Source organism: Pseudonaja textilis, chromosome 8 (genome assembly GCF_049901715.1).
Source record: "Pseudonaja textilis isolate UNSWEBS1 chromosome 8, rPseTex1.2, whole genome shotgun sequence".
Taxonomy (NCBI): Eukaryota; Metazoa; Chordata; class Lepidosauria; order Squamata; family Elapidae; genus Pseudonaja; species Pseudonaja textilis.
This window is the reverse complement of record NC_141997.1, coordinates 31,302,238-31,327,499: the sequence shown is the minus strand read 5'-3', so window position 1 is coordinate 31,327,499 and position 25,262 is coordinate 31,302,238. Positions and strand designations below refer to the sequence as shown.

General features: G+C 39.4%; 2 protein-coding genes across 22 annotated transcripts in view; one reads left to right on the top strand and one right to left on the bottom strand.

The window, feature by feature from the left end:
• Positions 1-713, bottom strand: part of UGGT2 (UDP-glucose glycoprotein glucosyltransferase 2) — a 72,746-nt gene extending 72,033 nt beyond the window's left edge. The window contains exon 1 of the mRNA XM_026708351.2: positions 450-713. Coding sequence (XP_026564136.2) covers positions 450-595 — 146 coding nt within the window. The 5' untranslated portion in view covers positions 596-713. The remainder of the gene's footprint in view (positions 1-449) is intronic.
• A 1,738-nt stretch (positions 714-2,451) lies between these two features.
• Positions 2,452-25,262, top strand: part of MBNL2 (muscleblind like splicing regulator 2) — a 66,694-nt gene continuing 43,883 nt past the window's right edge. For 13 of the 21 annotated variants that reach the window (XM_087937980.1, XM_087937978.1, XM_026708339.2 and 10 more), the window contains exon 1: positions 8,580-8,772. The gene's annotated coding sequence lies outside the window, so the exon portion shown is untranslated. Of the gene's footprint in view, positions 2,595-8,579; positions 8,773-20,271; positions 20,374-25,262 lie in introns of those variants that run through there. The other 8 variants (XM_087937983.1, XM_087937979.1, XM_087937974.1 and 5 more) reach the window with 2 other exon arrangements.

Genomic DNA, 25,262 nt, shown 5'->3' with positions numbered 1-25,262 from the left:
ACAGGAGCCTAGAGATATCATAACGGACTGAAGTCACTTTTCTCTGTACCACCTTACTATATAAATGGTTATAAGTCGGGGAGTCCCTGTAATGCAACCATAAATACTCTGCATCTCATTTTTTGAGGTCTGCAAGCTTCTTCAGCCATCCACACAACAAGGCACCCCACAACTTAGTACCAGCACACCTGGAAGGCGCTCGAGCGCCTAGAGAAGGTCGTGCAAATTTTCACACACCCCCTCTCACTTGCTCGACTGACTCTTTTTCTGGTCGCCTCCTTTTTTCTACCAATTTGGGAAAGAGGGCAGGCGGCGCTTAGGGACGACCGGGCGGGGGGGCGGCGTACCCGGGCTGATGCCCACCCCGGAGGAAGCCTTCCTCGGAAAGAGCACTGTGCGCCTTGCTGGCGCCGTGACCCCTCTCTCTCCACGCACCCAAACGCACCCACCTGGCCTCCAGGAGCAGCGGGGTCGCCGGCCACTTGGCCGCCAGCCGGGCAGTCACCGCCTTGCGCGGGGCGCTTTCCGCGCCTCGCCGCCCTACACTAAGGAAGAGCATCCCGGCCACAAAAAGCGGCATCGGTCCGGCCATCATCCTGCCAAGTTTTGCCTTTCCAAAAAGGAAGAGGGGAAAAAAAAAAGAAAAAAGGAATCGGCCGAAGCGGCTGCCACGCAAAGCTTCAACCCCACTTTCTCTCTCTCTCTCTCTCTCTCTCTTTCTGGCCAGCCAATCCCTTTAGCTCATTCCCGGCTTTCCCGCCTCCTTCGGCCCACCCTTCGGGTCTCGCGGTTCCCCATTGCAATTTTCTTTGGACCAATCAGCGACGGACGCAACAGCGGCGGAGGCCCGGCGAGTTCGCCAGAGATGGAAGGTAGCGGGATGAGGGGCGGGGCCCGAGGAACAGGAGGGGAGGGGGGGCGCGGAGAGAGAGCTGCGCTGCTACTCGCGGCTTACCTTCGGAGCCTTTTGGGGCAGCTGGGCGAGTTGGAAATTGTGCGTAGAGCTTGGACTTGCTGTTTCCTACTCTTCCCCTCCCTCCTTTGCGAGCATCCTCTGTTTTTCTCAGACTCTTCACAGTCTCTGGAAGCTTCCATCCCGGGGAAGCTTTCAAGAAGAGACTTGGACTGCCATGTGTCAGAAATGGTGTAGGCAGAGTCTCCTGGGGGCGAGGGCAGGGTTGGACTAGATGACCCCAAAAGTCTCTTCCAACTCTGTTAATGTGTTAATCACAGTAAATGACTAAGCCGCTCATTCACTACATCACGGCCTGAGTGAACCCCCATCGGGCGAGGATAACATACACCTCAAAGGACTTTTAAGAGCCACTTAATTGTATGATCCAGCTTCAGCCCCTATATATTATGGGGTGCCCCGGGTTTTTCTCTGCTCCTGGTTAACGTGTGTGAAACTGCCAGGACAGGTCATCTTTACTCACTGCCCCTGGTGAAGGTAGCAATACTGCTGGTGCCCTGGTCTCAGTCATTTAAAAATATGAAGTATCAATAATAAACATTGTAATATAATAATCAAAATTATCCTCTATGGAAGATTACAGACTACCTTTTAAATTAATTCTATATTGCTGTTTTTGCAGTCACCTACAAAATAGGAGTCATTTCCCCCGCTAGTGATTTAAATGTTTTCCCCAAAAAATCATCTAATCATTATTGGGCCAAAGTAATAGTCATGAGGAAAGGCTTGTATATCGCTTCACCAATGGATGGCACTAAGAAAACTAGTTACTAAATGGGGAGACAAAAGAAAAGAAAATATAAACAAGCCCTTTAAATGACCAAGCCACCCACACCCTTGTTTTTATATCTGAACTTTTAAATTAACTTTTTGATGAAACATTCAATTTCTGATGAGAAAATGGTCAACGTGCAGTGAAAAATCCAGTGGATGATAAAAAGTCCTACAGGGAATGACATTGTGCTAGAAGCTTTAGATTGCATGGCAACTCAGTGGCAATGTTGCCAGTGGTAGGATTCAAATTTTTTTACTACTGGTTCTGTGGGCGTGGCTTGGTGGGCATGGCAGGGGAAGGATACTGTAAAATCTCCATTCCCTCCCCACTCCTGGGGAAGGTTACTGCAAAATTACATTCCCTCCCCCCCCCCCACTAACCAGCTCCATTCTCCTGTGCCAAGCAACAAAAGACCCAGCCGATCAGCTGGGACTCGGGAGGCAGAGAATAGATGGAGAGGGGGCCAGTCAGAGGTGGTATTTGCCGGTTCTCCGAAGTATTCAAAATTTCCGCTATCACTTCTCCAGAACTGGTCAGAACCTGCTGAATACCACCTCTGCTATGTTCACATGTCATGCTAAACTAGGGAATGGGAAGAATTAGCATATTGTGCACATACCATCGTCTAAGATAAAGATAAAGGTTTCTCTGTCCAATTTGTGTCTGACTTGTATGTGTGTGTGTGGTCATTTCCATTTTTTAGCCAAAGGTGCCACTGTTGTCTGAAGACATTTCCATGGACATGTGACCAGCATGACTATACTCCAAGAAACACAGTATGCTGTTACCTTCCCACCAAAGTGGTACCTATTTATCTACTCGCATTGCCTGTTTTCAAACTGCTAGGTGAGCAGGAGATGGGGCAAGTAAGGGAGCTCACCCTATCGTACAGCGCTCAGGTCTTTAACCGTTGAGCCATCACAACCCCTACTTATCATCTAGCCAGCAGTAAAATTGAAGCTGATTAGTTTTCACTAATTTGTTTCAGCCTAAACAAATTTATTTAAATTACATTGGTTTCCATGCTTTATTTTTAAACAACTGGATTGTATTACTCCTATTCAAAGTTTTGACAAACGAAGATGAAAAGCATTCTGGCTCAACTTTTTAAAAATGAATTCTAAGGTTTATTTCCACTTCATCTCAAATGAGTTGGTCACCTTCATTCTATGTGCCTTGGTATCTGCTATAACATATTTAAGGAACTACTTTAGCATTTATAGCAGAGGTGTCAAACTCACGTCATCCCGGTGTCATCAGATGACATATTGCAACTTTTTTCTCCTTTGCTAAAGTGGGCGTGGCCAGCGTGTGACACATCCGACCTGCTATAGGTAAGATCTATAGGTAAGAAGATGAAAGTTTTCCAGGATGTGCCTCTCATTACCACAGTCTCATTATCATCAATATTTAGGACTTTATATAACAATGGATGAATAATAGAAACATTTCTATTAGATATAACAATGGGAAAATATGATAAGGAAACAGAGCATCTAATGCTACATCTATTAATGGTGGCAAGAATAACTTGTGCACAAAATTGGAAAAATGATAGTATGCCACTAGAGGAAAATGTGATAAAAAAGAGTGTGCCGAGATGGATAAGCTGACCATGGATATAAAGAAAGAGAGGAAATGGATTATTATTTGACGTGGAATGTATTGTATGATTGGCTAAATAATATAGAGAGAGATGAATAGAGAAGATGACAATAGGACAATAAGGCCAGTGGTGGTATTTGACCGGTTCGGCCCGGTTCTGGCGAGCCAGTAGGAGTGATGAGCAGTGGAGACGGAACTGGTTCTCTCCACTGCTCTGCTGTTGGGCCCATCCGACCACCCGCACTCCCATACTCATTTTTATCTGCTGAATTTGAAGCGCAGCTGCTTTGCGTGGCCCAGAAGAGTGCTGCGCGACAGCTACTAAAGCGACTGGGATCATGCAGGCTTGCAGTAGGCGAGTTAGAATGCCAATATGCCTGTGCAAAGTGTGTGGTTGGCACGTGCATACATGCAAAGTATACGCACGTGCACAAAGCATGCCCACCAAGCCACACCAAACCGGTGGCAACAATATTTGAATCCCTCTACTGAATAAGGCAAAGGTTATAGTGAACAAAGATAGATGAAGGAATATAGATAAATGTACAGATAATTAAGATTTATGTAAAAGTATGTATACCGTCATGGAAGCATTGTAATGAATGGAAATGATGTTGGATATAAGAAAAATGGTTTATTTTTTTTTAAAAATCCATATGTTGCAAAAAAAAAAAAAAAATAGCCCCTAGCCATTAAAGGTTATGGGAGATAACAGATCTATTTTAACTTTGATCAAATAAACCAAGTTTACATTTTAAAAAAAATAAAAGAAAAATTTGAATGGGAAAATCCTTTGATTTAAAAAGGATAGGGCTTTTTAAATCAAAGACTGCAGTTCTATGTATTTTTATTGAGCATACAAACATTTACAGTACATTTCAGTTGGGCCTTCTGCTAAGCGACAGTGATAGCAATTCATAGCATATCAGACCCCTAGCTCAAACATACAACTGCTCCTTGTTATCAGCTTACTGCATAATGATGGAGAATTACAAGATTCAGTGCATATATATTCTGAGAACTGCAGGGACTTGTGCAAGATGTGTCTGAGAATCAAACAAAATTGAACAGGAGGGGGAAAAAAGGATTGGTATGTTTGTTTTCTAAATCCCCAATCTAGCAAGTTAACATCATTTGAATAAATTACTGATACTCAGTTTGCTTTCAATCTGTTTATTATTTCTACAACTGAAAACAGACTGTGATGAAAACAATAAGTGAATTATTGTTATGTATTTTGAAGGAATTATTTAAAATATAGGACATAAAGAGAAACTAAATTATGATTGCTTGAATAGTAGCAGAATGAAAATACTTGAATTTTATGAGTATTAAGAATGAGATATTTTTAGCAAGCATCTGCCTCATCCCTTCTTTTTCTTCTCTGTTGAATGAAGGAGGGAAAACTGAAAATGAGGACATTCTGTTCCCAAGAATATCTCCATGCCCACTATTTGAGCACTTAAATGCTCTAAAATCTCCTGAATGGGGGGGGGACAAGCTAGCCAATAAAAGGGATATGAATTATTTAGTATCTGGGAGAGATTCTGCCAGAAGAAACACTATGTGCTTAAAGTGGCTAAGCTTTTGATAAATTTAAACATACTATCTCATGTTTAAAAGGATATAGAAAAACAAAGAATTTAAAACAAAGACAATATCTAGTTGGCTCAATACATTCCTTACAAACCAGTGGAGTGGAAAGAAGTCTTTAACCAAGGGTGGGATTCAGTGTTTTTAACAACCAGTTCTGTGGGCGTGGCTTAGTTGGTGGGTGTGGCTTGGTCATGTGACGGGGTGGGCATGACCAAGTCAACATCACTCATGTCAAAGGGCGCTTCTCCTCACCTGGCCTCTCATGACAGTGGGGATGCTGCAACGGTCATAAATGTGAAAAATGGTAATAAATCACTTTTTTCAGTGCCATTGTAACTTTGGTCATTAATGAACTGTTGTAAGTCAAGAATACAAAAATACAAAAAGCTTCTTTGCTTGCAAAAAGCTGCCCTAAATACCAATCATTAGAATAAAAATATCTGCAAGCCAGAGTTACAAATCAGGCAGGGTGCCAGAGCGCCTTGAGGAATGAAAATAGTTAAAATGCAGTGTTAACTATCAAGCAGCCATCTCTTGCTCCTAAAGTGAAACCCTTTAGCAGAGAGGTCATTTAAGCTCTCCAGAAAAAGCACACCCAGGAAAAGCAATCTTTAGATCCATTTGCACCACTTACAGATACCAGCTGGTCTCACTCACCTCACAAGATATCCTAAGTAAATAAGCCAGATTTAAGGAAAGGTCACATGCCCCTCAGAAAGGCAGCTAAAAAAATCAGTGCTAAGAGGTAGGAAATACTAGCGTGACAAATCTATCTATTTGCCATTGTCTAGCTCAGTCTGTCACATAAAATTTGCTTGCAAGCAAACCCATAAAATTAACTCACAACATACCATGCATGTAAATATTGATTTTTTTTATTTTAAAAAAGAGCAACTTTTACCCAAAATCAGGCAAAGTAGGCAGGCAGATTGAATTGCTCACAGAGTCATTCAGTGATCTATCTATCTGCCATTGGCTAGCTCAGCCTCTCAAATTTGCTTGCCATGAGTCTGCACTGAATTTGCTTGCAAGCAAACCTTCAGTCCTAAGGGAGGTTCAGCTGTGCTTAAAAGCAGAGCCGAAGATCTAAAGTCGAGCTAGAAAGCAAGAAATCCAACTATTTCCTGCTTCCTAGCTAATCTAAATCTCCTGGCACAGCAGAACAGATGATGGCCAGAAAAAGGAAAAACAGAAATTTAGCAGGCAACTTTACCAGGTAAGGAGTGAGTGGGCGGGGCGGGTTCCCACAGGCCTTGTGGGTGGCGCAGCCTTGTGTTTCTGTGCAGCCTGGATTAATTGCTTTTGAGGGGAGTGCTCGGGGGGTGAGATTTCGCTGCAGCCCACCAAAATTTTCTCATGGCCCACCAGTGGGCCACAGCTGGACTAGAAGAACCCTGAGGTCCCTTTCAGACATATGATTCTATGTTCTATATCAGTGATGGCTAACCTTTTCCACGTTGCGTGCTGAAAGTGTGTGTGCATGAGCATGCATGCACATGCTTGCATGCCTGCACTCATGATGCAAAGCGCATGCAACCCCCCCGTGCAGGCATGTATAACCCCGTGTGCGCACAGCACGCGACCCATGTCACATGCCTCTGCGCATGTGCATGACCCCCTTGTGCCCTGCCTCTTGTGCATGTGCACGCATCTCCCGCACACGCGTCTCCCCCGTGCATGCGCAGCAGATATTTGACAATCAGCTGGCTGGTGGGGGGTGCGTGCGCATGCTCAGTGGGGCTCTTCTGGGCAACCTCTTGCGTGCTAGCAGAAATGGCTCTGCGTGCCACTTCCAGCACGTGTGTCATAGGTTCCCCATCCCAGTTCTATATAATACCATATACAGTACTTTCAGAGATTTATTAAATGTGATCAATATTTAGAATAATGGATTTAAGGTTTTGTTATTCTTATAAATGTAACAAGGAAAGTGGCATTTTGTTTAAAATGGTAATTATATCAAGCTTTTCTTTTTTTTTTGCTGGAAATTCCCCCTTCCCCAATTTTGAGATAACCCATTTTGCACAGAAGACCAGATGGTGGCAAGATTTCTCAGAATAATGAGGAACCTAGGTGCCATACATTTGATGTGGCAACTGGAAAGAGATATGGATTTGCAGAAATCTGGTTCCTAAGAAACCTTCTCCATTCCACCATACTTCAGTGTCCAGAATGATTTTATCCAATGTTACAAATGAATTCATCAATGAATTAATCAATTGCTTATTATGGAGGCGAGGTTAACCCAGGGCATTTTGCAATCCAAAGTATAAGCAGCAAATGTTTGGCTGTAAAAAAAAAAGTGAATTACAATAATAAATTTTTGCATCCTTTCCTTGAGCTCAGGATCAGCTGCTTTCCTCTGCCTAATTATAGGATTTGTTTTTCTCTCAACTGAAGGCCCACTGCAACCATTGTAGGGCTGGCAGAGCAAGAGTAAACAGCTGGTCTTAATTCACTGATTTGTGTTTGTCATTCAAAGCAGCAAAGCTTGGGAAGCATCGTCTGCTGAAGGGATGTCTCTGAATACTTCCAAATTGAATTTTATTTCCCTCTTGATATGGGGAAACCAATTACTGTTGTTTCAAGGAAAATATCTTCTTCTTGTCTTAAAAAGCAAGAAAAATAGGAGTGGGCAGAGGAATGACATAAGTGGACGACATCAGCGTTATGCACTGTGATGATCTTTGCTATTTATTATTCAATATATATAAAATGATGGATAATTGATTTGACGTGCTTTTCATTTCCAGTTAATAAAAATGTGAAATGCACACCAAAAAGATCAGAAGGAATGGAAGTTTTGCATTTTGATGTCTTTGCATAAATATATTATTTCTTTCTTCGATGTAGTCATTTGCAACTTGCTATGTCTGAGGGGTCCTTAGTGCTCTCTTCCTTGTTTTCTTGTTTCATTACCCAAACTAGATGATATAATCAGTGCTGGCTAGCCAGCGCCAGCACCAGCACTGATTGTATTAACTAGTTTGGGTAATGAAACGTTTGCAAGAAAACAAGCCAGCTCAGAGAGCACGAAGCATCCCGTATGTCAACTCTTGAGCTACTAATATCCTCCCTTATTAGTATCTTCCATCTGCTTGACCACAAACATTGAACATAAGCGAAAGAGGACGTACAAGAGGATGCATCTGAGCCAAGTCTGACTTTTAAGCCCCACTTTCCTAGTATTTTTAGCTTTTTACATCCCCTTTTTGATTGGCCTACATCCATCTGTACCCTACACGGAAAGCTGTGTGTTTTTATTCGGAGGAAGATCTGTATATCCTTCGTTTGGCTCATTAGGCAAGCCCCCTCACGCAGGATTATTATGCTCTGCCCGAAAATCCAAAAAGGCGGCGGGCCATTATTTTCGCCAACACGAAGAAGCTTCCCGTCACGATTGCCAAAATCCCTCCAGCGTTCCCAAGTCCCACCAAACCACTTTTAGACGCCTGTGGGGCGAAGGGTGAGCGCGCGCGGGGGGGGGGCGGGGGGCAGCGGGCAGGGAGAGAATTCGCGCGCCAGGGAACGAAGCGCAGAGCGCGGCCTCTCCCTAGCGGTGCCAGGCGGGCAGCCGTCCCCGGTTCACGCCGCAGCGCGTCTCATGGGCGGCCTCATCGTGGAGGCTGCGGCCCCGTGAAGAGGAGGAGCAGGAGGGAGGTGGCACGGCCGGCCTCAGCTCAGCCCTTCCAAAGAGAGAGAGAGGGCCTGGTTTAGCCAGTCTCGAGCTGCTGCCTTCGCCACTCCGAGGGCGCGCGGACGAGTTCTTGCGGTTCGCGCCGAAGCCCTCCCAAGCGCCGCGGCCGCTCGGTTTCCTTCGCAGGTGAGCGGGGAACGTGGGGAGGCCTGAGGGCGAGGTGCCCGATAGCTTTCCTTGCAAACCGGGAGAAGGGCGGGCGACCGCGGCTTCGGGGATATAGAGATATATTAGGTAGGTAGGTAAGTAGGTAGGTAGATACATACATACATACATACATACACCTGGTCCCACGTGTATGTATGTGTGTGTGTGTGTATATATCTATCTCTCTCTCTCTCTCTCTATATATATATATATACACACACACACACACACACACACGCGTGGGACCAGGTGTGGGTGGCAGTTTGCTGAGAAGACGCTGGCTTTTTTGGGTAGGTGGGTGGCAGGGAGGCGACATCCAGCGCCGTCCTTGTGAATGCCTTTACCGGGCGGGAAGAACATGTTCCGTGAGAGAGAGAGAGAGAGAGAGAGAGAGAGAGAGAGAGAGAGAGAGAGAGAGAGAGAGAGAGAGAGTGTGTGTGTGTGTGTGTGTGTGTGTGTGTGTGTGTGTGTGTGTGTGTGTGTGTTTTTTGCTAGTCCGGCCCTCAACGGATACTATGGAAATGGTGGCAGGTTCCGTGCGTAATCGAGGCGGAGAAGGCGAGCGAGGTTGCCAGGCGTCGAGGCTGTTTTCATCTTTGGCGCTCGAGTCCAGCACTGCTTGAGGAGCGAGTCGGTGTGGTTACTTCACGCCAAGGTGGTGCCGCCGCCGCCGCCGGTTCCGCGTTGAACCCTTGGCCGGCTGAGAGAGCCTGGCCGCCTGGGTTTGGAGAACTGTTTGGGACGCGGTAGAATCGAGCGTGCAGCCCTCTCCGGTTAGTGTTTATGGTCTTTTCTCTGTAACATTGCGTAGCAAAGCGAACGGAGGAGGATATTATCAGAAGATGCATGCAGACTAGAAGTAAGTACACGCAGTCCTTCGACTTACGAGGACAAGTGAGCCCAAAAATTATGTTGTTAAGTGAAACATTGGTTAAATGATTTTTTTCGCCCTGTTTTACGACCTTGCTTGTCACCATTTGCAGTCCTTCGACTTACCAGGACAAGTGAGCCCAAAAATTATGTTGTTAAATAAAACTTTGGTTAAGTGATTTTTTTTCGCCCCGTTTTACGACCTCGCTTGTCACCATTGTTAAGTGAATCACTGCACTTGGTAAGTTAGTAACCCGGTTGTTAAGTGAATCTGACTGCCCCGTTGGCTTTGCTTGTCAGGAGGTGATGACATAACTTTGGGATGCAGCAATGGTCGTAAGTATGAACCAGTGACCAAGCATCTGAATTTTGATCAGATGATCATCGGGATGCTTACAAAGGTCATAAGTGAGAAAGATGATCGTCCCTTTTTTCAGTGCCATTGTAACTTTGAGTCACTAAATGAACTGTTGTAAGTTATGGACTATCTGTAGCTGAGATCACTAGGGAATTTTAATGTACAGGTAGTCCTCGACTTGCAACAGTTGACCATTCAAAGTTACAGCGGCACTAGAAAAAGGGACTTAACACCGTTTTTCAGACTTGCGACTATTGCAGCTTCTCCATAGTCATATATTTGGCAACCAATTCATATTTATAACAGGTTGTGGTGTCTGGAGGTCATGTGATCACCTTTTGCGAACTTCTGACAAGCAGAGTCAATGAAGATATCAGATTCACTTTTAACAACCATGTTATTAACTGAACAACTGCAGTGATTCACTGAGCTGACAGGAAAGGTCATAAAATGGGGCAAAAGTCAGTTAACAAATGTCTCATTTAGCAGCAGAAATTTTGGCCTCAATTGTTGTGAGTTGAGGACTACCTGCATTTATAGGAATTGCCTTTTTTAAATCCTTTATTGAACTTTAATTACATAAAAAACATGAAAAAGCAAGAAAAAGAAAAAAAATTATATCACTCAACAACAGCAATTTGTAGTGATTCTCTTATGACAATAATTCGTGCATTATCGTCGTTAAGAATGCATAATTACAGTCTTATTTTATCTATTACTTATGTTTAATAACTATCTATCTTTAATCTATCTCCGTTCTATCCAGTTATACCATTATATAATAATTCCCACACCTTATATAATATCGATGTCTCTTTATCTTTTAAGCTCAGCTTTAATTTGTCCATTTCTGCGCAGTTCATAACTTTTTGTATAACAAGTTTCTCTGAGGGTATGCATGGCTGTTTCCAACATTGAGCAAAGGCAATCCTGGCAGCAGTTAATATCTGTACATATTTTGTACTCTACATATTTTTTTGAAGATCCCCAATAGGAAGAGTTCTGGTTCTAGATCTAATTGTTCATTTATAGGAATTGTTATGTGCCATTCTTGGCTAAAACCCATAGAGGCAGAGCCTGAATCCTCAATCTGGTCCATGCTGTACAAGGCCCTCCTGTAGCTTTATCAGCCTTGATTAGGTTTAAAAAAGAGAGAAAGAATTGCGGTCAGTACTCCAGCTCTTCCATATGGAAATGTTTGCTGTTTGCCATCTCTCATTCCCTCATTTGATGAATAGTATATGCAATTTTAAACATGAAGAGTTTATGCCCACTGCTTTTAAATATATGCTTTTAGTGGATTTGTATAATACTGTTGGGTGATTTAGAAAAGTGACTATTGCTCTGTTGTGGACAGTTCTACTACAGCTATTAACTGCTCAGCACATGTGGAAAGAGAATTACTTGTGGTTCAGCGCTGATTCATTATTTTGTTTATTCAGCATTTGGCAACTTTAGTAAGAGAACTAAGTTTGCTTTTAAATATGATTTATTCCTGTAAGGAAGAGAGTTTGTTTGTGGAATGTTTTGGGCTTTTTGCAATGAAATGGTTAAATGTAAGCCTACATATTCAGGAAATATGTGTCCTTGAAATGATTTGAAAGAGACCATGGGAAGCACTGATACATAAAAACATTTTTCACTCATGAAGCTGAATTAGAGCAGGTAGAGTATTTTTTTTCTCCAGGTATTTGAAATTCATAAAATCCTATTAATGTCAAGTACGATATTTATAATATGGTATATAGCCTGTTGAAGGAAACATGTCTGTGAAAATGCAAAGGCAGCGGTGATCCAATACATAAAAGAGTGAGCCGATTGAAGGCAGTGACATTTTTAAACATTTGCTCCAATAGTTAAAATTATCTCTTACAATCATATTAATATTAAGGGAGGGTGTCCTTAGTGCTCCCTGAGCTTGGTTGGGTGTTGTTGTTGTTTTTGCAGTCATTTCATTAGCCATTACTCGTACTGATGATGTTATTTAGTCTGGGTATTGGAAGGTCTGCAAGAAAACAATCAAGGTTAGAGAGCACCAAGGACCAGAATGAGAGAACTTTCCACGGTCAACTTACCATGGCACCACTTCACAACCAACTCACCAAGGGACCACTTGCTGAGGGACAATTCAGCAACTCAATTTAAATAATTAAAAAAATTAATTTAATTTGTGTCATTCACGTTTCATTTTGTCCCTCCTTTGCATTCTTTTTTTTTAATGATTCTATTCCACCATTTCTTTCATATTAGTGTAACTCTTGTTCCGCAGTGAGTTGGCTGCAGCAAGTTGACTGTGTTGAGTGGTTCTCCTTTATTGGTAATTAAGCTTTATTTCTGAATTCCATAACAAAGATTGCCACAAGTAGCAATTGGAGATACACATATATTCTTACAAGAATTGCAAGAGGAATTGGAAAATGGAGCACAGCTTCTAAAATATGCTGTGAAATATCCCAAAATACTTGCAATGAAAATATGCTGCCAAAATATGACATTTTTGCATTTTCTCTCTTGTAAAGCCAAGATATGTTTTTGTCCAAGCTGAATCTTGTTGCTTGCATGGAGTCAGTCTGCAATGACACAGCAAGTGTATTAAGGTTTATTAATAAATCAGCAGCATGGGGTGCAAGCTAATTCTCTCTGCAAGCAGACACCATCAGAAAACCACAAACTTTGTGGTTAATTTAGTGTACTCTCCAACTAGGGATTCAGTCCTGCTCCTCCTAGAACAAACTAGAGAAAAATGCAAAGCAAAACATAGTTCGTCTTAATTTTATTAACCGCTGACACTCATGGGAATTGCTAGTTGCTTGTTCATTAATAAGTTTTAATAAGATTTACTGTGTCATGCAAATCGATACATAGTCTTTTCCTGCCAAATCTTTCATTAAAACCTATATCTGCAAAGACATTCTATTCTCTATGTTGATACACTGTTTCTTGAAAAAGAAGGTAGCCATCATACTATAATACTGATTTTCATGTTTTGTTCTGTTCCTTCGAGTTTGTACAACTGAACGATGCAGAATGCAAAAGACTCAAGGTTAAGGATAAGCACTTCTTTTTGATGTTTTTCAGCTCAAGTCCTAATGATATTCCTTGGAAATAGATCCGGTTGGTTTCAGTGTATCTCACTTTGGTTTGCATATTTAACTGTTTATTTGTATTGTCTATTGTATTATTGTGCATTAATATCCTCTCATTGGAATTAAAATTTGCTTTCTGAACTATAGTACAAGGATGTCCATTCTGGTAGCTCTAATACCATACCTTTGAACATAATTTATTGGAATCTCCTCCTGTGGGCACATCAAGTGCTCTGGTATATTATTTACATTTCAAAGTCTAAACCTCAATACTAAGAAATTGAAAAAAAAAAAACCAGAATATTTGTGACTTAACTCTTACTAAAACTTGCTCACTGGCCTTCAACAGCTCCCGGCCATAGTTGTTGTGATGGTAGTGAATCTTATCTCCCCCACTGTCAAACTATACAAAGCACAGATTAGGGCTGATTAAGAAAACGGTGAGTATCTGTTCATATCTAGAAGTTGTTTCTTTCTCAGTTCTAAGATGTAACCATCCTGGAATAAAGGATTCCTGTTTTGATTAATAACAAATTGTTTTGGATCCAGAATGTGAGTTTAATACTCTGTATTTGGTAGTAAGATTATTGAAAAAAAACACACGGGAGAGGTGGTTGCATTGAACTTAGCTTCTGACCTAGGCTTCCCCAACAGCATGAAGTTGACTCATCCTGATAAACCACTTTTATTTAGTTTACAGTGAATTCCTCTCCAGCAAAGTCCTTGCCAACAGTCTTTCAAGATATTGCACAATTGCATACTTTTATCTGGCTTGGAAAGTTGCCAGGCTGATATCTTTCAGATGCCACACTGTAGTAGGCAATACTTGGCAAGAATGCAGAAACATCTTCACCCAAATGAACTATTGTCTCCTGCAATACCCTGCTACCCTTTCACTCCTCTTTTATTCCCTACGGGAGGGACCCATACTTCTACATCGCAGAGAGAGAACATTTTTATTTTGTTTTCACTCATATTGGTCTGATTTTGATACTTGATCTACTTTCCCATTTTTTGAACAAAACCAGATTTCCTACTTCTTCGGCTCCAAAATTCAACCTTCCCTCCAATCATTTTCACCTTATTCTCCTTCAATTGTTTGGGGTAGCTAAGTTTACTAATATTAATTAGGATTAATGAGAAAAGCAGCTACCAGATTCCTTCTGAATTTCATCCACAAGAGATTTACATAGCATAAATATTGTGAATATCTTGGACAGGTATTTTAATTTATAGATGGGAATATTGTGAATATCTGGGATAGGAATTTTAGTTTACTTTATGCCATTTTCAGCTTTTTTTCTGACTTCTTCATCTTGTTTAGTAAGATCTTGTGTAGTTCTTTATTACAAAAATGTCCATTATGTTAAAAGAGAAAAGTGTTTTTTGAGTTGAGCTTAGTGCTTAGTGATTTCATATCTTAGCAACAATATGGAAATAGTTTACCATTGCCTTCTACTGGGTTGTTAATTAGTTTTACAATCTAGCCACACTTAGATTAGATTGATGGATTTCCAGCAAAGATATGCATAATCTACAAAACTAAGGATGAAAGCCTCCTAGAATGCATATGGGTCAATATTAAAGGAAAAAAGAATGATATTGCCATAGATTTATACTACAGGCCAACCAACCAAGCAAAAGAAATAGATGAACTTTTTGCTAACCAATTAACAAATATATGTGAAAAGCATACCACAGTAGTAATGGGAGACTTTAATTATCCTGATATCAACTGGAAGACAAAATCTGCAGCAAGTGGATGATCAAATAGATACCTAACCATGTTAGCTAAAAACTTTGTCAGTCAAAGGGTACAGGAGGGAACTAGGAAAAGCTATACTAGATCTAATAGAGGAGTTGAAGTTGCCAGAATTTTGGGCAAAGGTGATAATGTCTTATTTGAATTCAATATAATGCAAACATAAGCGATAGAACATAATCCAACCGGTGTCTTAAACTTTAAAAGAGCTGACTTTAACAAACTCAGAGAGAGCCTAGGAAAGATTCCATGGATGCAAATCTGACAGGGGAAAACAACTCAAGAAGCTTGAGAAACTCTGAAAAACATAATCATATAAACCCAATCCAGCACAATAATGTTGCTCCTTGACTTACAACCACAATTGAGCCCAAAATTTATGTTGCTGAGTGAACCATTTAAATGAATTTTGCCCCATTTTAATACTTTTCTTGCCACCGTTGTTAAGTGAATCACTGCAGCTGTTCATTTAGTAACATGGTTGTTCAGTGAATCTGGTTTCCACATTGACTTTGATTGTCAGAAGGTGATAGCAGCTGATCGCATGACCCTAAGGCACTGCAACCATCCCAAATATGAGTCAGATGGTTGCCACGCATCTGGATTTTGATACATGACCATGGGGATGTCACTTTAAATGGTCACTAAATGAACTGTTGTAAGTCGAAGACTACCTCTACCGCTGAAAATCAAACGCAGGAAATCCAAGAATAAACCAGCATGGTGGCACAAATATCTCTCTAATAAACTGAAAGACAAAAAGAACAAGGGCAAAAAATGGAAAGAGGGACATTTAACTATGGTAGAATATCAGCAGATAGCCCAAAACTGCAAAGATGAAGTCAGGAAAGCAAGGACTCAGAAGGAACTCAGACTCCTAACAAAAATCAAAGATAATAAAGTTTGTTTTGACACATAAATAACAAGAATAAAGTCAAGGAAACAGTCAGTCCACTGAGGAGAGAAGAAGGCAAGGCCGTAGAGAGAAAGCAGAGCCACTTAACTCAATCTTTGCCTCAGTCTTTTTGGGAGAAGAATTAGAAGCCATCCTACCAAAAACATTACCTTAAAAGACAGACTAGAAATAAAAATTAAAATAAGCAAGAAAATGGTAAGAAAATACCTGTTTGATCTCAATGAATATAAGTCACCAGGACCTGATTTGGAATATATCTTAAGAGTTCTGAAGGAGCTGGCAGATGTTATCTCAGAATTATTGTAGTATATCTTTCAAATTTCCTGGAGCCCCAGGGAAATACTTGAGGATTACAAAAAAGTTGATTGTTGGTTCCCAATTTCAAAAAAAGGAAAAAAAAACCACCCAGACCCAGGAAACTACAGACCAATAGAAGGGGAACTCATCAAATTTGCAGATGATACTAAGCTGGCAGGAATTTCCAACCGGCCCCCAGAAGACAAGCTCAGGATCCAAATGGACCTTGAGAGAGTTGAATAACGTGTCCTATCCAACAAAATGAAATTTAATGTGGAGAAAAGCACATTACATTTAGGCAAGAAAAACCAAAAGTACAAGTACAGATTAGGTGAAACCTGTCTCAAAAACAGTAACTGTTTAGAGAGACCTAGTGGATCATCCCCTTAAATATGGGCCAGCAGTGTGCGATAGCAGCCAAGAAAAGCTTGGAATACTGCGCCATATTACGAAAAAGATGTTGAGACTTTGGAAAAGGTGCACAGAAGACCAGCTAAGATAATTAAGGGCCTGGGGACTAAAATATGAAGAACAGTTGCAGGATTTGCATTTGGCTAGTCTAGAGAAAAGAAGTACTGGGGTGATCTGATAGCAGTTTCCCAGTATCTGAGAGGTTGCCACCAAGAGAAAGGAGTCAACTTATTTCCCAAAGCACCAGAAGGCAAGACAAGAAACAATGGATGGAAACTAATCAAGGGAAGAAGCAACCTGGAATTAAGAAGAACCTTCCTAACATTAAGAACAATGAAGCAGTGAAACAGCTTGCTCTCAGAAGTCATGGATGCTTCATTACTGAAGGTCTTTAAAAAGAGACTGGACAGCCACTAATCTGAAATGGTATGGGGTCTCCTGCTTAAGTAGGTGGTTGGACTAGAAGACCTCCAAGGTCCCTTCCAGTTTTATTCTGATTAAATTGATTAATGCTCTTCTGGAAGGCCAGGAGGTAGAGGCAATGGGAGAATATTACAGAGGGCAGGGCCCAAGCAGAAAAGCAGAAATTCTTTGGCAGATGGGATCTGAAATAGGCCTCTGGTGTGAGTGGGATGCATCAATCCCATTAGGGTGAGTCAGCTCAAGTTCCTGGTATTTCAAGATAAAGACAGTTAAAAAAAAAGATACAACAAGCCCTAAATAGGCACGTTAAAGTTAAATATTAGTTAAACATATAGTACAAAAACATTTACAAATAATAGAATAATTATTAGGTATGGTTTTAAACAACTGCTGGAAATTAATGTTATGCTGAACATTAATATGAGACAGGCATTTTGTACCTCTCTGGGCTTTTTAATATTCCTAGGGCCAAATTAATTTAAAATTAAAAAAAAATAATTTTAAAGGATTATCAGAACCATTTTTAACATGTTGCATAGTAAAAAAAGAAAAAAAGAAAAAATATGTTTTAATATACATAGCAAAAGGAAGTGGAAGTTATTAACTGGCATTCCAAAGTTTATGGAATGCCAGTTAATAACATGATCTATCTCAGAAGTATTGTTTTAAAAGTTGAAGTTATTACACTCAGGTTAATTGGATTAATATACATGAACAAATCTCAGCAGAGGACCAGAGCATTCTCTCTTCATAATCATTTACTGCAGAGTAGACATTTAAGTGCCTAAAGAAATACTTATCAACAAAAAGATATATGAATTTTATATAAAACAGCTACGCCGATTTAAAAATCTAATCTATTTTCTTTAATATGTATGCATTTTCAGTTGCGTAAGTGTCAAATCTGGTAAATCGGTGTTGTTTACATTTCTGTTTTTTACATTTCTGTTCATTAACTGGTATCATTTACCTTTTTCAAAACACCATTTTCAAGGGGAAGATATATTTCTGTTTTATTGGTACAGATGCCCTGTTTTTGCACAGTAGTAAGTGCTGCTGCCTTGTCAGTTACTGCCTTCCAATCAGTTGCTAAGACCAGCAGAGCAACCTAAGCTTTCACGTAATTGGCTACAGACTGTATTTTGGGAGGAATTTTGCTAGAAGGAAGGGCTGCAGCCTGTCACCAGCAGCCTCTAGGCCGTCTTTGATTCATCATCATCTGAAGGGAAATCCCCAGATAAGGCATAAAGCTTTTAGCTAGAGGAGGGAGAAAATAAGCATAATAATTATTCCACGGAAACTTACGCATCATCAGGATGATGCAATTGAAAAGATATGGCTACTCCTACATTAGACGACTTTGCTTGCTTCATGGGAGTGCCGATTAGACACAGCTACAAAAGGTAGGTAGGAGATTGATTTTATGTATGTATGTATGTATGTATTATTGAATGTTTATAGAGTTTGCTGCACTGTGCTGCATACCATATGTGTCTCTTGGAGCAAGGATTTAGAGAAAAGAGATTTTTCCTAAGAACAGAGAAATCTGTATGTGAGAGTTAAATCAATTCATGTCGAAGCAATTTAAATTGTTCTGTGTGGTGCTCATAGAAAATAACCCTTTTATTTTTTTCTAACAGCATTCACAGAAATTTTTCTAATTTTCTTTTAGGTATTGCATTTCTTCATGAATTTTGAACAGTGTCCTTTGGTGTTTTTTTTTTCACTTAAAACTTGGATCAATTTGGGTTTTTTTCCTCCAGAAGATATTGACAATCTGCATATAAAGTTGTATAAATAAAATGTTAAGTAAATAGAGGTGAATGCGTAATGTGTGTTTCGAATATTTGTACTTAAGATTCAATATCTCAGAGGTTTAAAGATGCTAAGGATCAATGCTGATTTATAATAGTAGCTATATGCTAATAGGAACACCAATACAGTAAAACAGAAGGCATAAATTGAACGTGTCTTTTTTGGACTACAATTTCACCATGGTTTTCAAAGATTTCAGATTGCTTTATGGTAAAAATTGTCAGTTTTTACATGCTCATCTTTAACCAATCCAGATTTAAATGAGAAACAATGTTAACTGATAATTTATGAATAGTATTATCTGCTCTGTCTTTTATTTCCTATAATAGAAGTGTTGATAGAAATAGAGCTTCTGGATAAATACCTGACTTAGTGATAACTTCCAAATCCTGATTACTAATCCTTCCCAGAGTGCATCTGCTGACAATAAAGGTTTTTTTATTCTTTGTGAAATGTGGTAGATGCAAATATGAAAAATCAGGAATTGGGTCTAAATTACAGCATAACAATTTGGGAAAAAACAGAACACTTGCAAATTATTCAACCCATTTGCCTTATATTAATTAATATAGCTGCAGCTTAAGGCTACTTGTAAGTTGCATTTGCATAACTTTATTAAGTCATGAACAGAATTAGAGTTTTGTGTAAATACCACATAGTCCATTCATCAATGAGTTAGAGGAGGATTGTTTTAACTTTGAACAGCCCCAGGATTGGATTGGCTAGGCTAATCAGGTGCTCCCTGTGATAAGTCCAAAATGGGTTTTCTCAATCATTCTGGATACGTTTCAAACTCAAAACCACCCCCTGTTTGATATTTAAATGAGTTACTGACATAGCTGACTCCTAACTTCAAAGACTTCCAAAATAGTCAAAACTAATTTTGAAATCAAGATAACGTTGGGCTTTAAACAAAATGTTTTAACTTAAATATGTTTAACATCAAAAATATGTTGGACATCCCTAGATAATAGAAAAACATGTACTATTTACTTATAGAACTAAGAATGATTTGCTAGCAACTTTGAATAGTTCATTTTTGCTAACAAGGGATGTATCTGTTGTTGGCAAATGACTATATCGCCTGTCCTGTATTGCACTGAATTAATAATGCAACCACATCTAAATTAAGACTTTGTGCTACATTGATTTCTAAAGAGAAATTATTATATTATTTAAATATTCATTGCAATTGGTTGAATGTAAAATAATTGATGGAATCATCGCAGTAGATTGGTCTTTTACTTACATATTAGGCAATAATTTCTGTTTATACTATATATACCTTCAGTATAAAGTTCTTAAATCTGTTTTTTATTCTTATTATTAAATTCCATTTAGTGATGTGATACTTGAATGCAGACTAGATTTCATGACTATTTGTGAATGGCATTGATATAGTCGTATTTTGAAACTAGCTTTATGATATTGTTCCATTGCTAATTATTGTGAAATTTTATTTCTTTGATTTAAATTTTAACATCCAGTTTTAAATATGCTTTCCGTAGCTGTTGTTCCATTTCTTATATTTATAAACTAGGGGGAATAGCCAACACTCTAGAAGATTGGCTCAAGATCCAAAAATATCTCAACAGACTTGAACACTGGATATAAGTCAGAAATCAATTCACGGGCGAGAAAAGTAAGGTTTTACACTTAGGCAAGAAAAACCAAATGCACAGGTTATAGAGGGAGTCCTCAACTAAAATCATTTATTCCAGCAGCCCAGGGCCTTCCCTGCACCTAAGCCATCTCATGCTCTGCATAATAGCTACAGTGGGGAGATCTGGGATTGCTTGGGTTCCTTTTTTAATGACAGAAACAACATAATGACCATAATTCTGAGCTCAGTTCTGGTTGTAAGTCATGGATTATCTGGCCAAAAATTAGTAACTGAGAGTTAACTAAAAGGCAAGAATGAGCCAGAGCATGCTGCAGTTACCAAAAAAAGCCAACAAGTCCTAGGCTGCATAAAAAGGGGAATAGTATCAAGATCACATGAAATATTATTACTTCAATAAATTTCCTTAGTAAAACAACATTTGGAATACTGTTCTGATCACCATTCTACAATAAAGATGTTGAGATTCTAGGAAAAGTGCAAAGAACAGCAACAAAAGGTGATTAGAGGTCTGGAGCCAAAAACATGATGAATGGTTATAGAAACTAAGCATGTCTAGTCTAATGAAGAGAAGAAATAGGAGTAATACGATAGCTGTCTACCAATATTTGAGAGATTGTCACAAAGAAGAGGGGGGCAATCTATTCTCCAGAGCACCCAAGTGCAAGACAAGAAGGATGGAAACTTAACAAAGAAACATCCAACCTAGAACTAAGGACATTTTTCTTGATATTAAGAACAATGAATCAGGTTTGTTTTCAGAGATTGTAGATGCTCCAACACTGGAGGTTTTTAAGAAGAGATTGGATAACTTTGTCTGGAATGGTAGAAGACCTCCAAGGCCCCTCCAATTCTGTTAATTCTATTATCATAATTTTCATTTGGGGCTGATGTAGTTTTAGTGTCTTATAAAAAATTCTTAATACATTTCTGTTCTTTTCCCCCCATACTTAAGGCCAAGGGTCTTCAAACTTGACAAGTGAAGACTTGTGGACTTCAACTCCCAGAATTCCTGAGCTAACATGACTGGAGGGGGAATTCTGGGAGTTGAAGTCCACAAGTCTTAAAGCTATCAAGTTTGAAGACCCCTGCTTAAGGCAATGTAACAAGACTGTTTTCTTACTACTTAATGCCATCTCATTTCTATTCTTTTAGGGGCCCGACTTGTATCTTTCGTTCTATCTTGGATGTTAGTCTTAAAAGATGTGAATGTAGCTTGCATGCCCAACAGACTCTAGACACCTAATATATTGTGTCCAATATAGTTTTGGGGGAATTGGACTCATGCCTTCCACTCACATGACTCTGTTTTGAGAGTTTGTCAGTCTGGGCGCTGCACAACAGAACAACTAGACACAAGAACTGTTTCCCCCCAAATGCGATCACTCTGCTAAACAACTAATTCCCACAACACTGTCAAACTATTTAGTAAGACTGTATTACTATTATTCTTCTCATCCTTCCTATTCCCTATCTCTTCCCACTTACGATTATAACCGTGTTGCTTGTATCTTTACAATTTGTATTGTTTTATTTGTTTTCTAGTATGATTTGACTGCTTGTTAGTAACCTATGACTAGAACTAAATGTATCTTATGTTTCTTGATGAATGTATTGTATTGTATTTTATTTTTTCTTATGTACACTGAGAGCAATTGCACCAAAGACAAATTCCTTGCATGTCCAATCACACTTGGCCAATAAAGAATTCTATTCTATTCTATTCTATTCTATTCTATCCAATGCCAAGGACTGCTAATTAACTAGTCACAGCTCTGTCATGTGACTCTTGTCAGTTCACTCACTACCTTTGAACATTACTGTCAAGTTCTCTGCATTAGTAGCTTCTGCTAATCTTCATCTCCACCCTCCAGGGAATTCTCTGCTAAATTTGCCTCCAAGGTACTCCTGGGGATACCTCTACTAGATTAGCTCCTAAGAGACTCTGGTTTTGTTTATGAATGTTTCTACCAAATCTGCCTCTGATTTTTTAAAATGACACTTCAGCCAGATTGACCCCTAGATACTTTTACATTTTTTTTCCAAACATGCATTTCATTTCCTCAGATATGGCAATGCCACAATATTCAAGCAACAGCCCTTTCTGTTCTTCAGTAAGTTGTGTCCACGAGGCTCCCAAAGCAGACAACTTTTTGTCTTCATTGTTCCTATACTTAGCTGGATAAGAGATTAGAGTTGAACTGTTTAGGTTTGATAAGCAATTACAAAATTCAGTGTCCTAATCTAATCTAAAAGAAAGAGGAAGAAGGAAACGGGCAAGGGAAAGTCTTTCAAGATCTTTCTGGAAGATACACACTGAAGAGATGTTAAATTCTTACCCATCCATTGCAGAATCATTAAATGCTTCATTAATCTTTCAAGGTCAGAATTGTGGTGGGGGGGGGGGGCAAAGGGTGCTGAAGAAAACAGAAACAATGAGCAAATTCATCCTGAAAAGCCCAAGAGATGTTTTGAATACATCTCTTTCTCATTTTTTAATGAAAAAAATACCCTCTGCTCCATACATCTATCCTTTCCACTAGCTCTTTACCGACATCTTCATATACGGGAATAATACTGTAACTAGCTCTCTATGTTTGCATCTTGGTGCATTTCTTGTTCCTTCTTACAAATTATATTTAGATATTAACTTCTAGCATCTCGCCTGAACTCATCCCCAAAATCTGAGCAAAATATAAGGGATAAGAGAAAGCAAATTGATTAAGTGCCTATGATTATTCAAAATTATAGTAAAGCAAGACTCAAGGATTCTGATATAGTTCCTTTCATTGTATACATCAGCTATCTATGTCCACAAGTGAGGCAGAACTCTTGGTCACATGCAGAATCAGATTACCATAATCTCTTCCTTTGCTGAAGGTAGAAAAAAGATACCAGTACGGTAGAACCTCGAGTCATGACTGCAATCCATTCCAGGACTACGGTTGCTACCCAATTTGGTCGTGACTGGAAGCACGACTGTCTATGCATGCATGGACCCAAAAAAGTGGCACTGAAGGGGAAATCGCAGTGATTTTTGGGTTTGCTTGGTCGCCACCCAAAGATCTGTTCGCAAACAGAAGCAAAAATTCTGGTTGTCACCTGATTTGGTCGTGAATAGAAGCGTTCATGACCCAAGGTACCACTGTACTTGATTTTTATCCTAATTCAATCTTGTAACTTTCGGTATTTACAGTGTCATAATAAAATGACATCGGAATTAGAATGGCATACAATTCAAATAATAAAAACTAAACTAAAGTAGAAGAGAAAACCACAAGCAGCGCAGATAATGAAGGTCTCTTGGAAAAAGCTTGGTTTTTAATAACTTCCAGTGGCGACCCCATTTTGCTCTTTGGTGCTGCTTTGGAGAAGTGGTGCCCTCTAGTTTCATGGAGGTGTGGATCCACAAGGAGTCCTCTTTACATGATCAAACAGGCCGGTTTGAATCCAGTTGGAGGAGGTGATGCGTAGGTATCCAGGTGCCAAATCTTGAAGGTCTTTATAGATTTCAAAGAACCTGAGGTCTAGTACTGCCCTAAGCACAAACCCAGTTGGGTGACCATGGGCCAGTCATTTTCTTTCAACCTTAGGAAGGAGGCAATGGCAACCCATTTCTGAAAATCTTGTGAAGAAAACTGCAAGGATTTATTCAGTCTCTGAGAATCAAGGCATGATTGAATAGAAGAAAAAAAGATGTATAAAATACAAGTACTACTCCTTCCTAGAATCTTTATGATTTTTGTTAGAAGGAATATTTCTCAGTCTTTAATGACAATATTGTCATTTGAAATTGAGCAAAAATCCTCTCACTCCTTGTTAGTGCTTGGAAGCGAGAATCTGGCCTCTCAATTGACTTCTTCATTACAGGATATATCTTAGAGAAATTCAAGAATTTTCCCATCCCTGCTAGTTTCCAAAATACAACAGAAATGTTATAACAGAAATGGGTATAACATTTATCAACAAGCTGTAGTCCAGAAGTTTGGACCAACTCCTGTCATTCTTGAGGAAAACTGCCCGAGATTCATCCAAAATATTTGTGTAGCTTGGATTGGTTGTCAACAGGAAAAGTTTTGTGGTTGCCAATGACAATTATTTTTTAAAATCATGTCACATTTTAACCAATAGTGACTTTGAGGTGCTCTCTCTCTACATTGGTAGTGCAAATTATGGCACGGAAAAGGAGAATTATTCACTCTGAAGGGAAAGCACAGCATCAAGGAAGGACAGAAGAGTTTCTTCTGGTAATTTGCAATACTTGAGATTTTTAGATTATTTTCCTCAGTCAATAAATGAAAAAGTATATTTTTGACCCTTTTGATTGGGTTATTTTCATTTTCAGGTTTAGGACTTACATGGAGAACAGATCATGTTTTATTTATTTGCTTATTCATGTATCAAATTTATATGATCACCTATGTCACAAAAATGTTTTAGGTCACACTTAGGCCGAATATTGATATTCAAAAGGGTTCACAAACTTTTAAGCACCAGTGTATAAATAGTGTTGCAGTTCAAATAGTGTATCCAGTGATATTGTGAGCCTCTATAAAATTGTACTGCACATGGAAGAAATGGAAACTTAGTGAGTCTTCTCAATATTCAGCATATCCGTTCACAATATAACCAAATTAAAAGGCTCAGTTATTTTATTTAAAGTGTGTTATCATCAGCATTCCATTCCTGGTGTCCAGAATGCATAAAAATATTAAAATCTTAATCTACCGACAACTTGGTCTTTACCCCCCAAAACGAATAAATCTGATGAGAAAAACTTTATTCTAAATATCATTTTATTACTTTAATGGATTATTGTATTGTGCATCTTGACTTTTTATTTCCTGGGTTTTCAAAATATGTAGTTATACAAGTTATATTGTAGTTATATTTCTAGAACATTTTCTAGA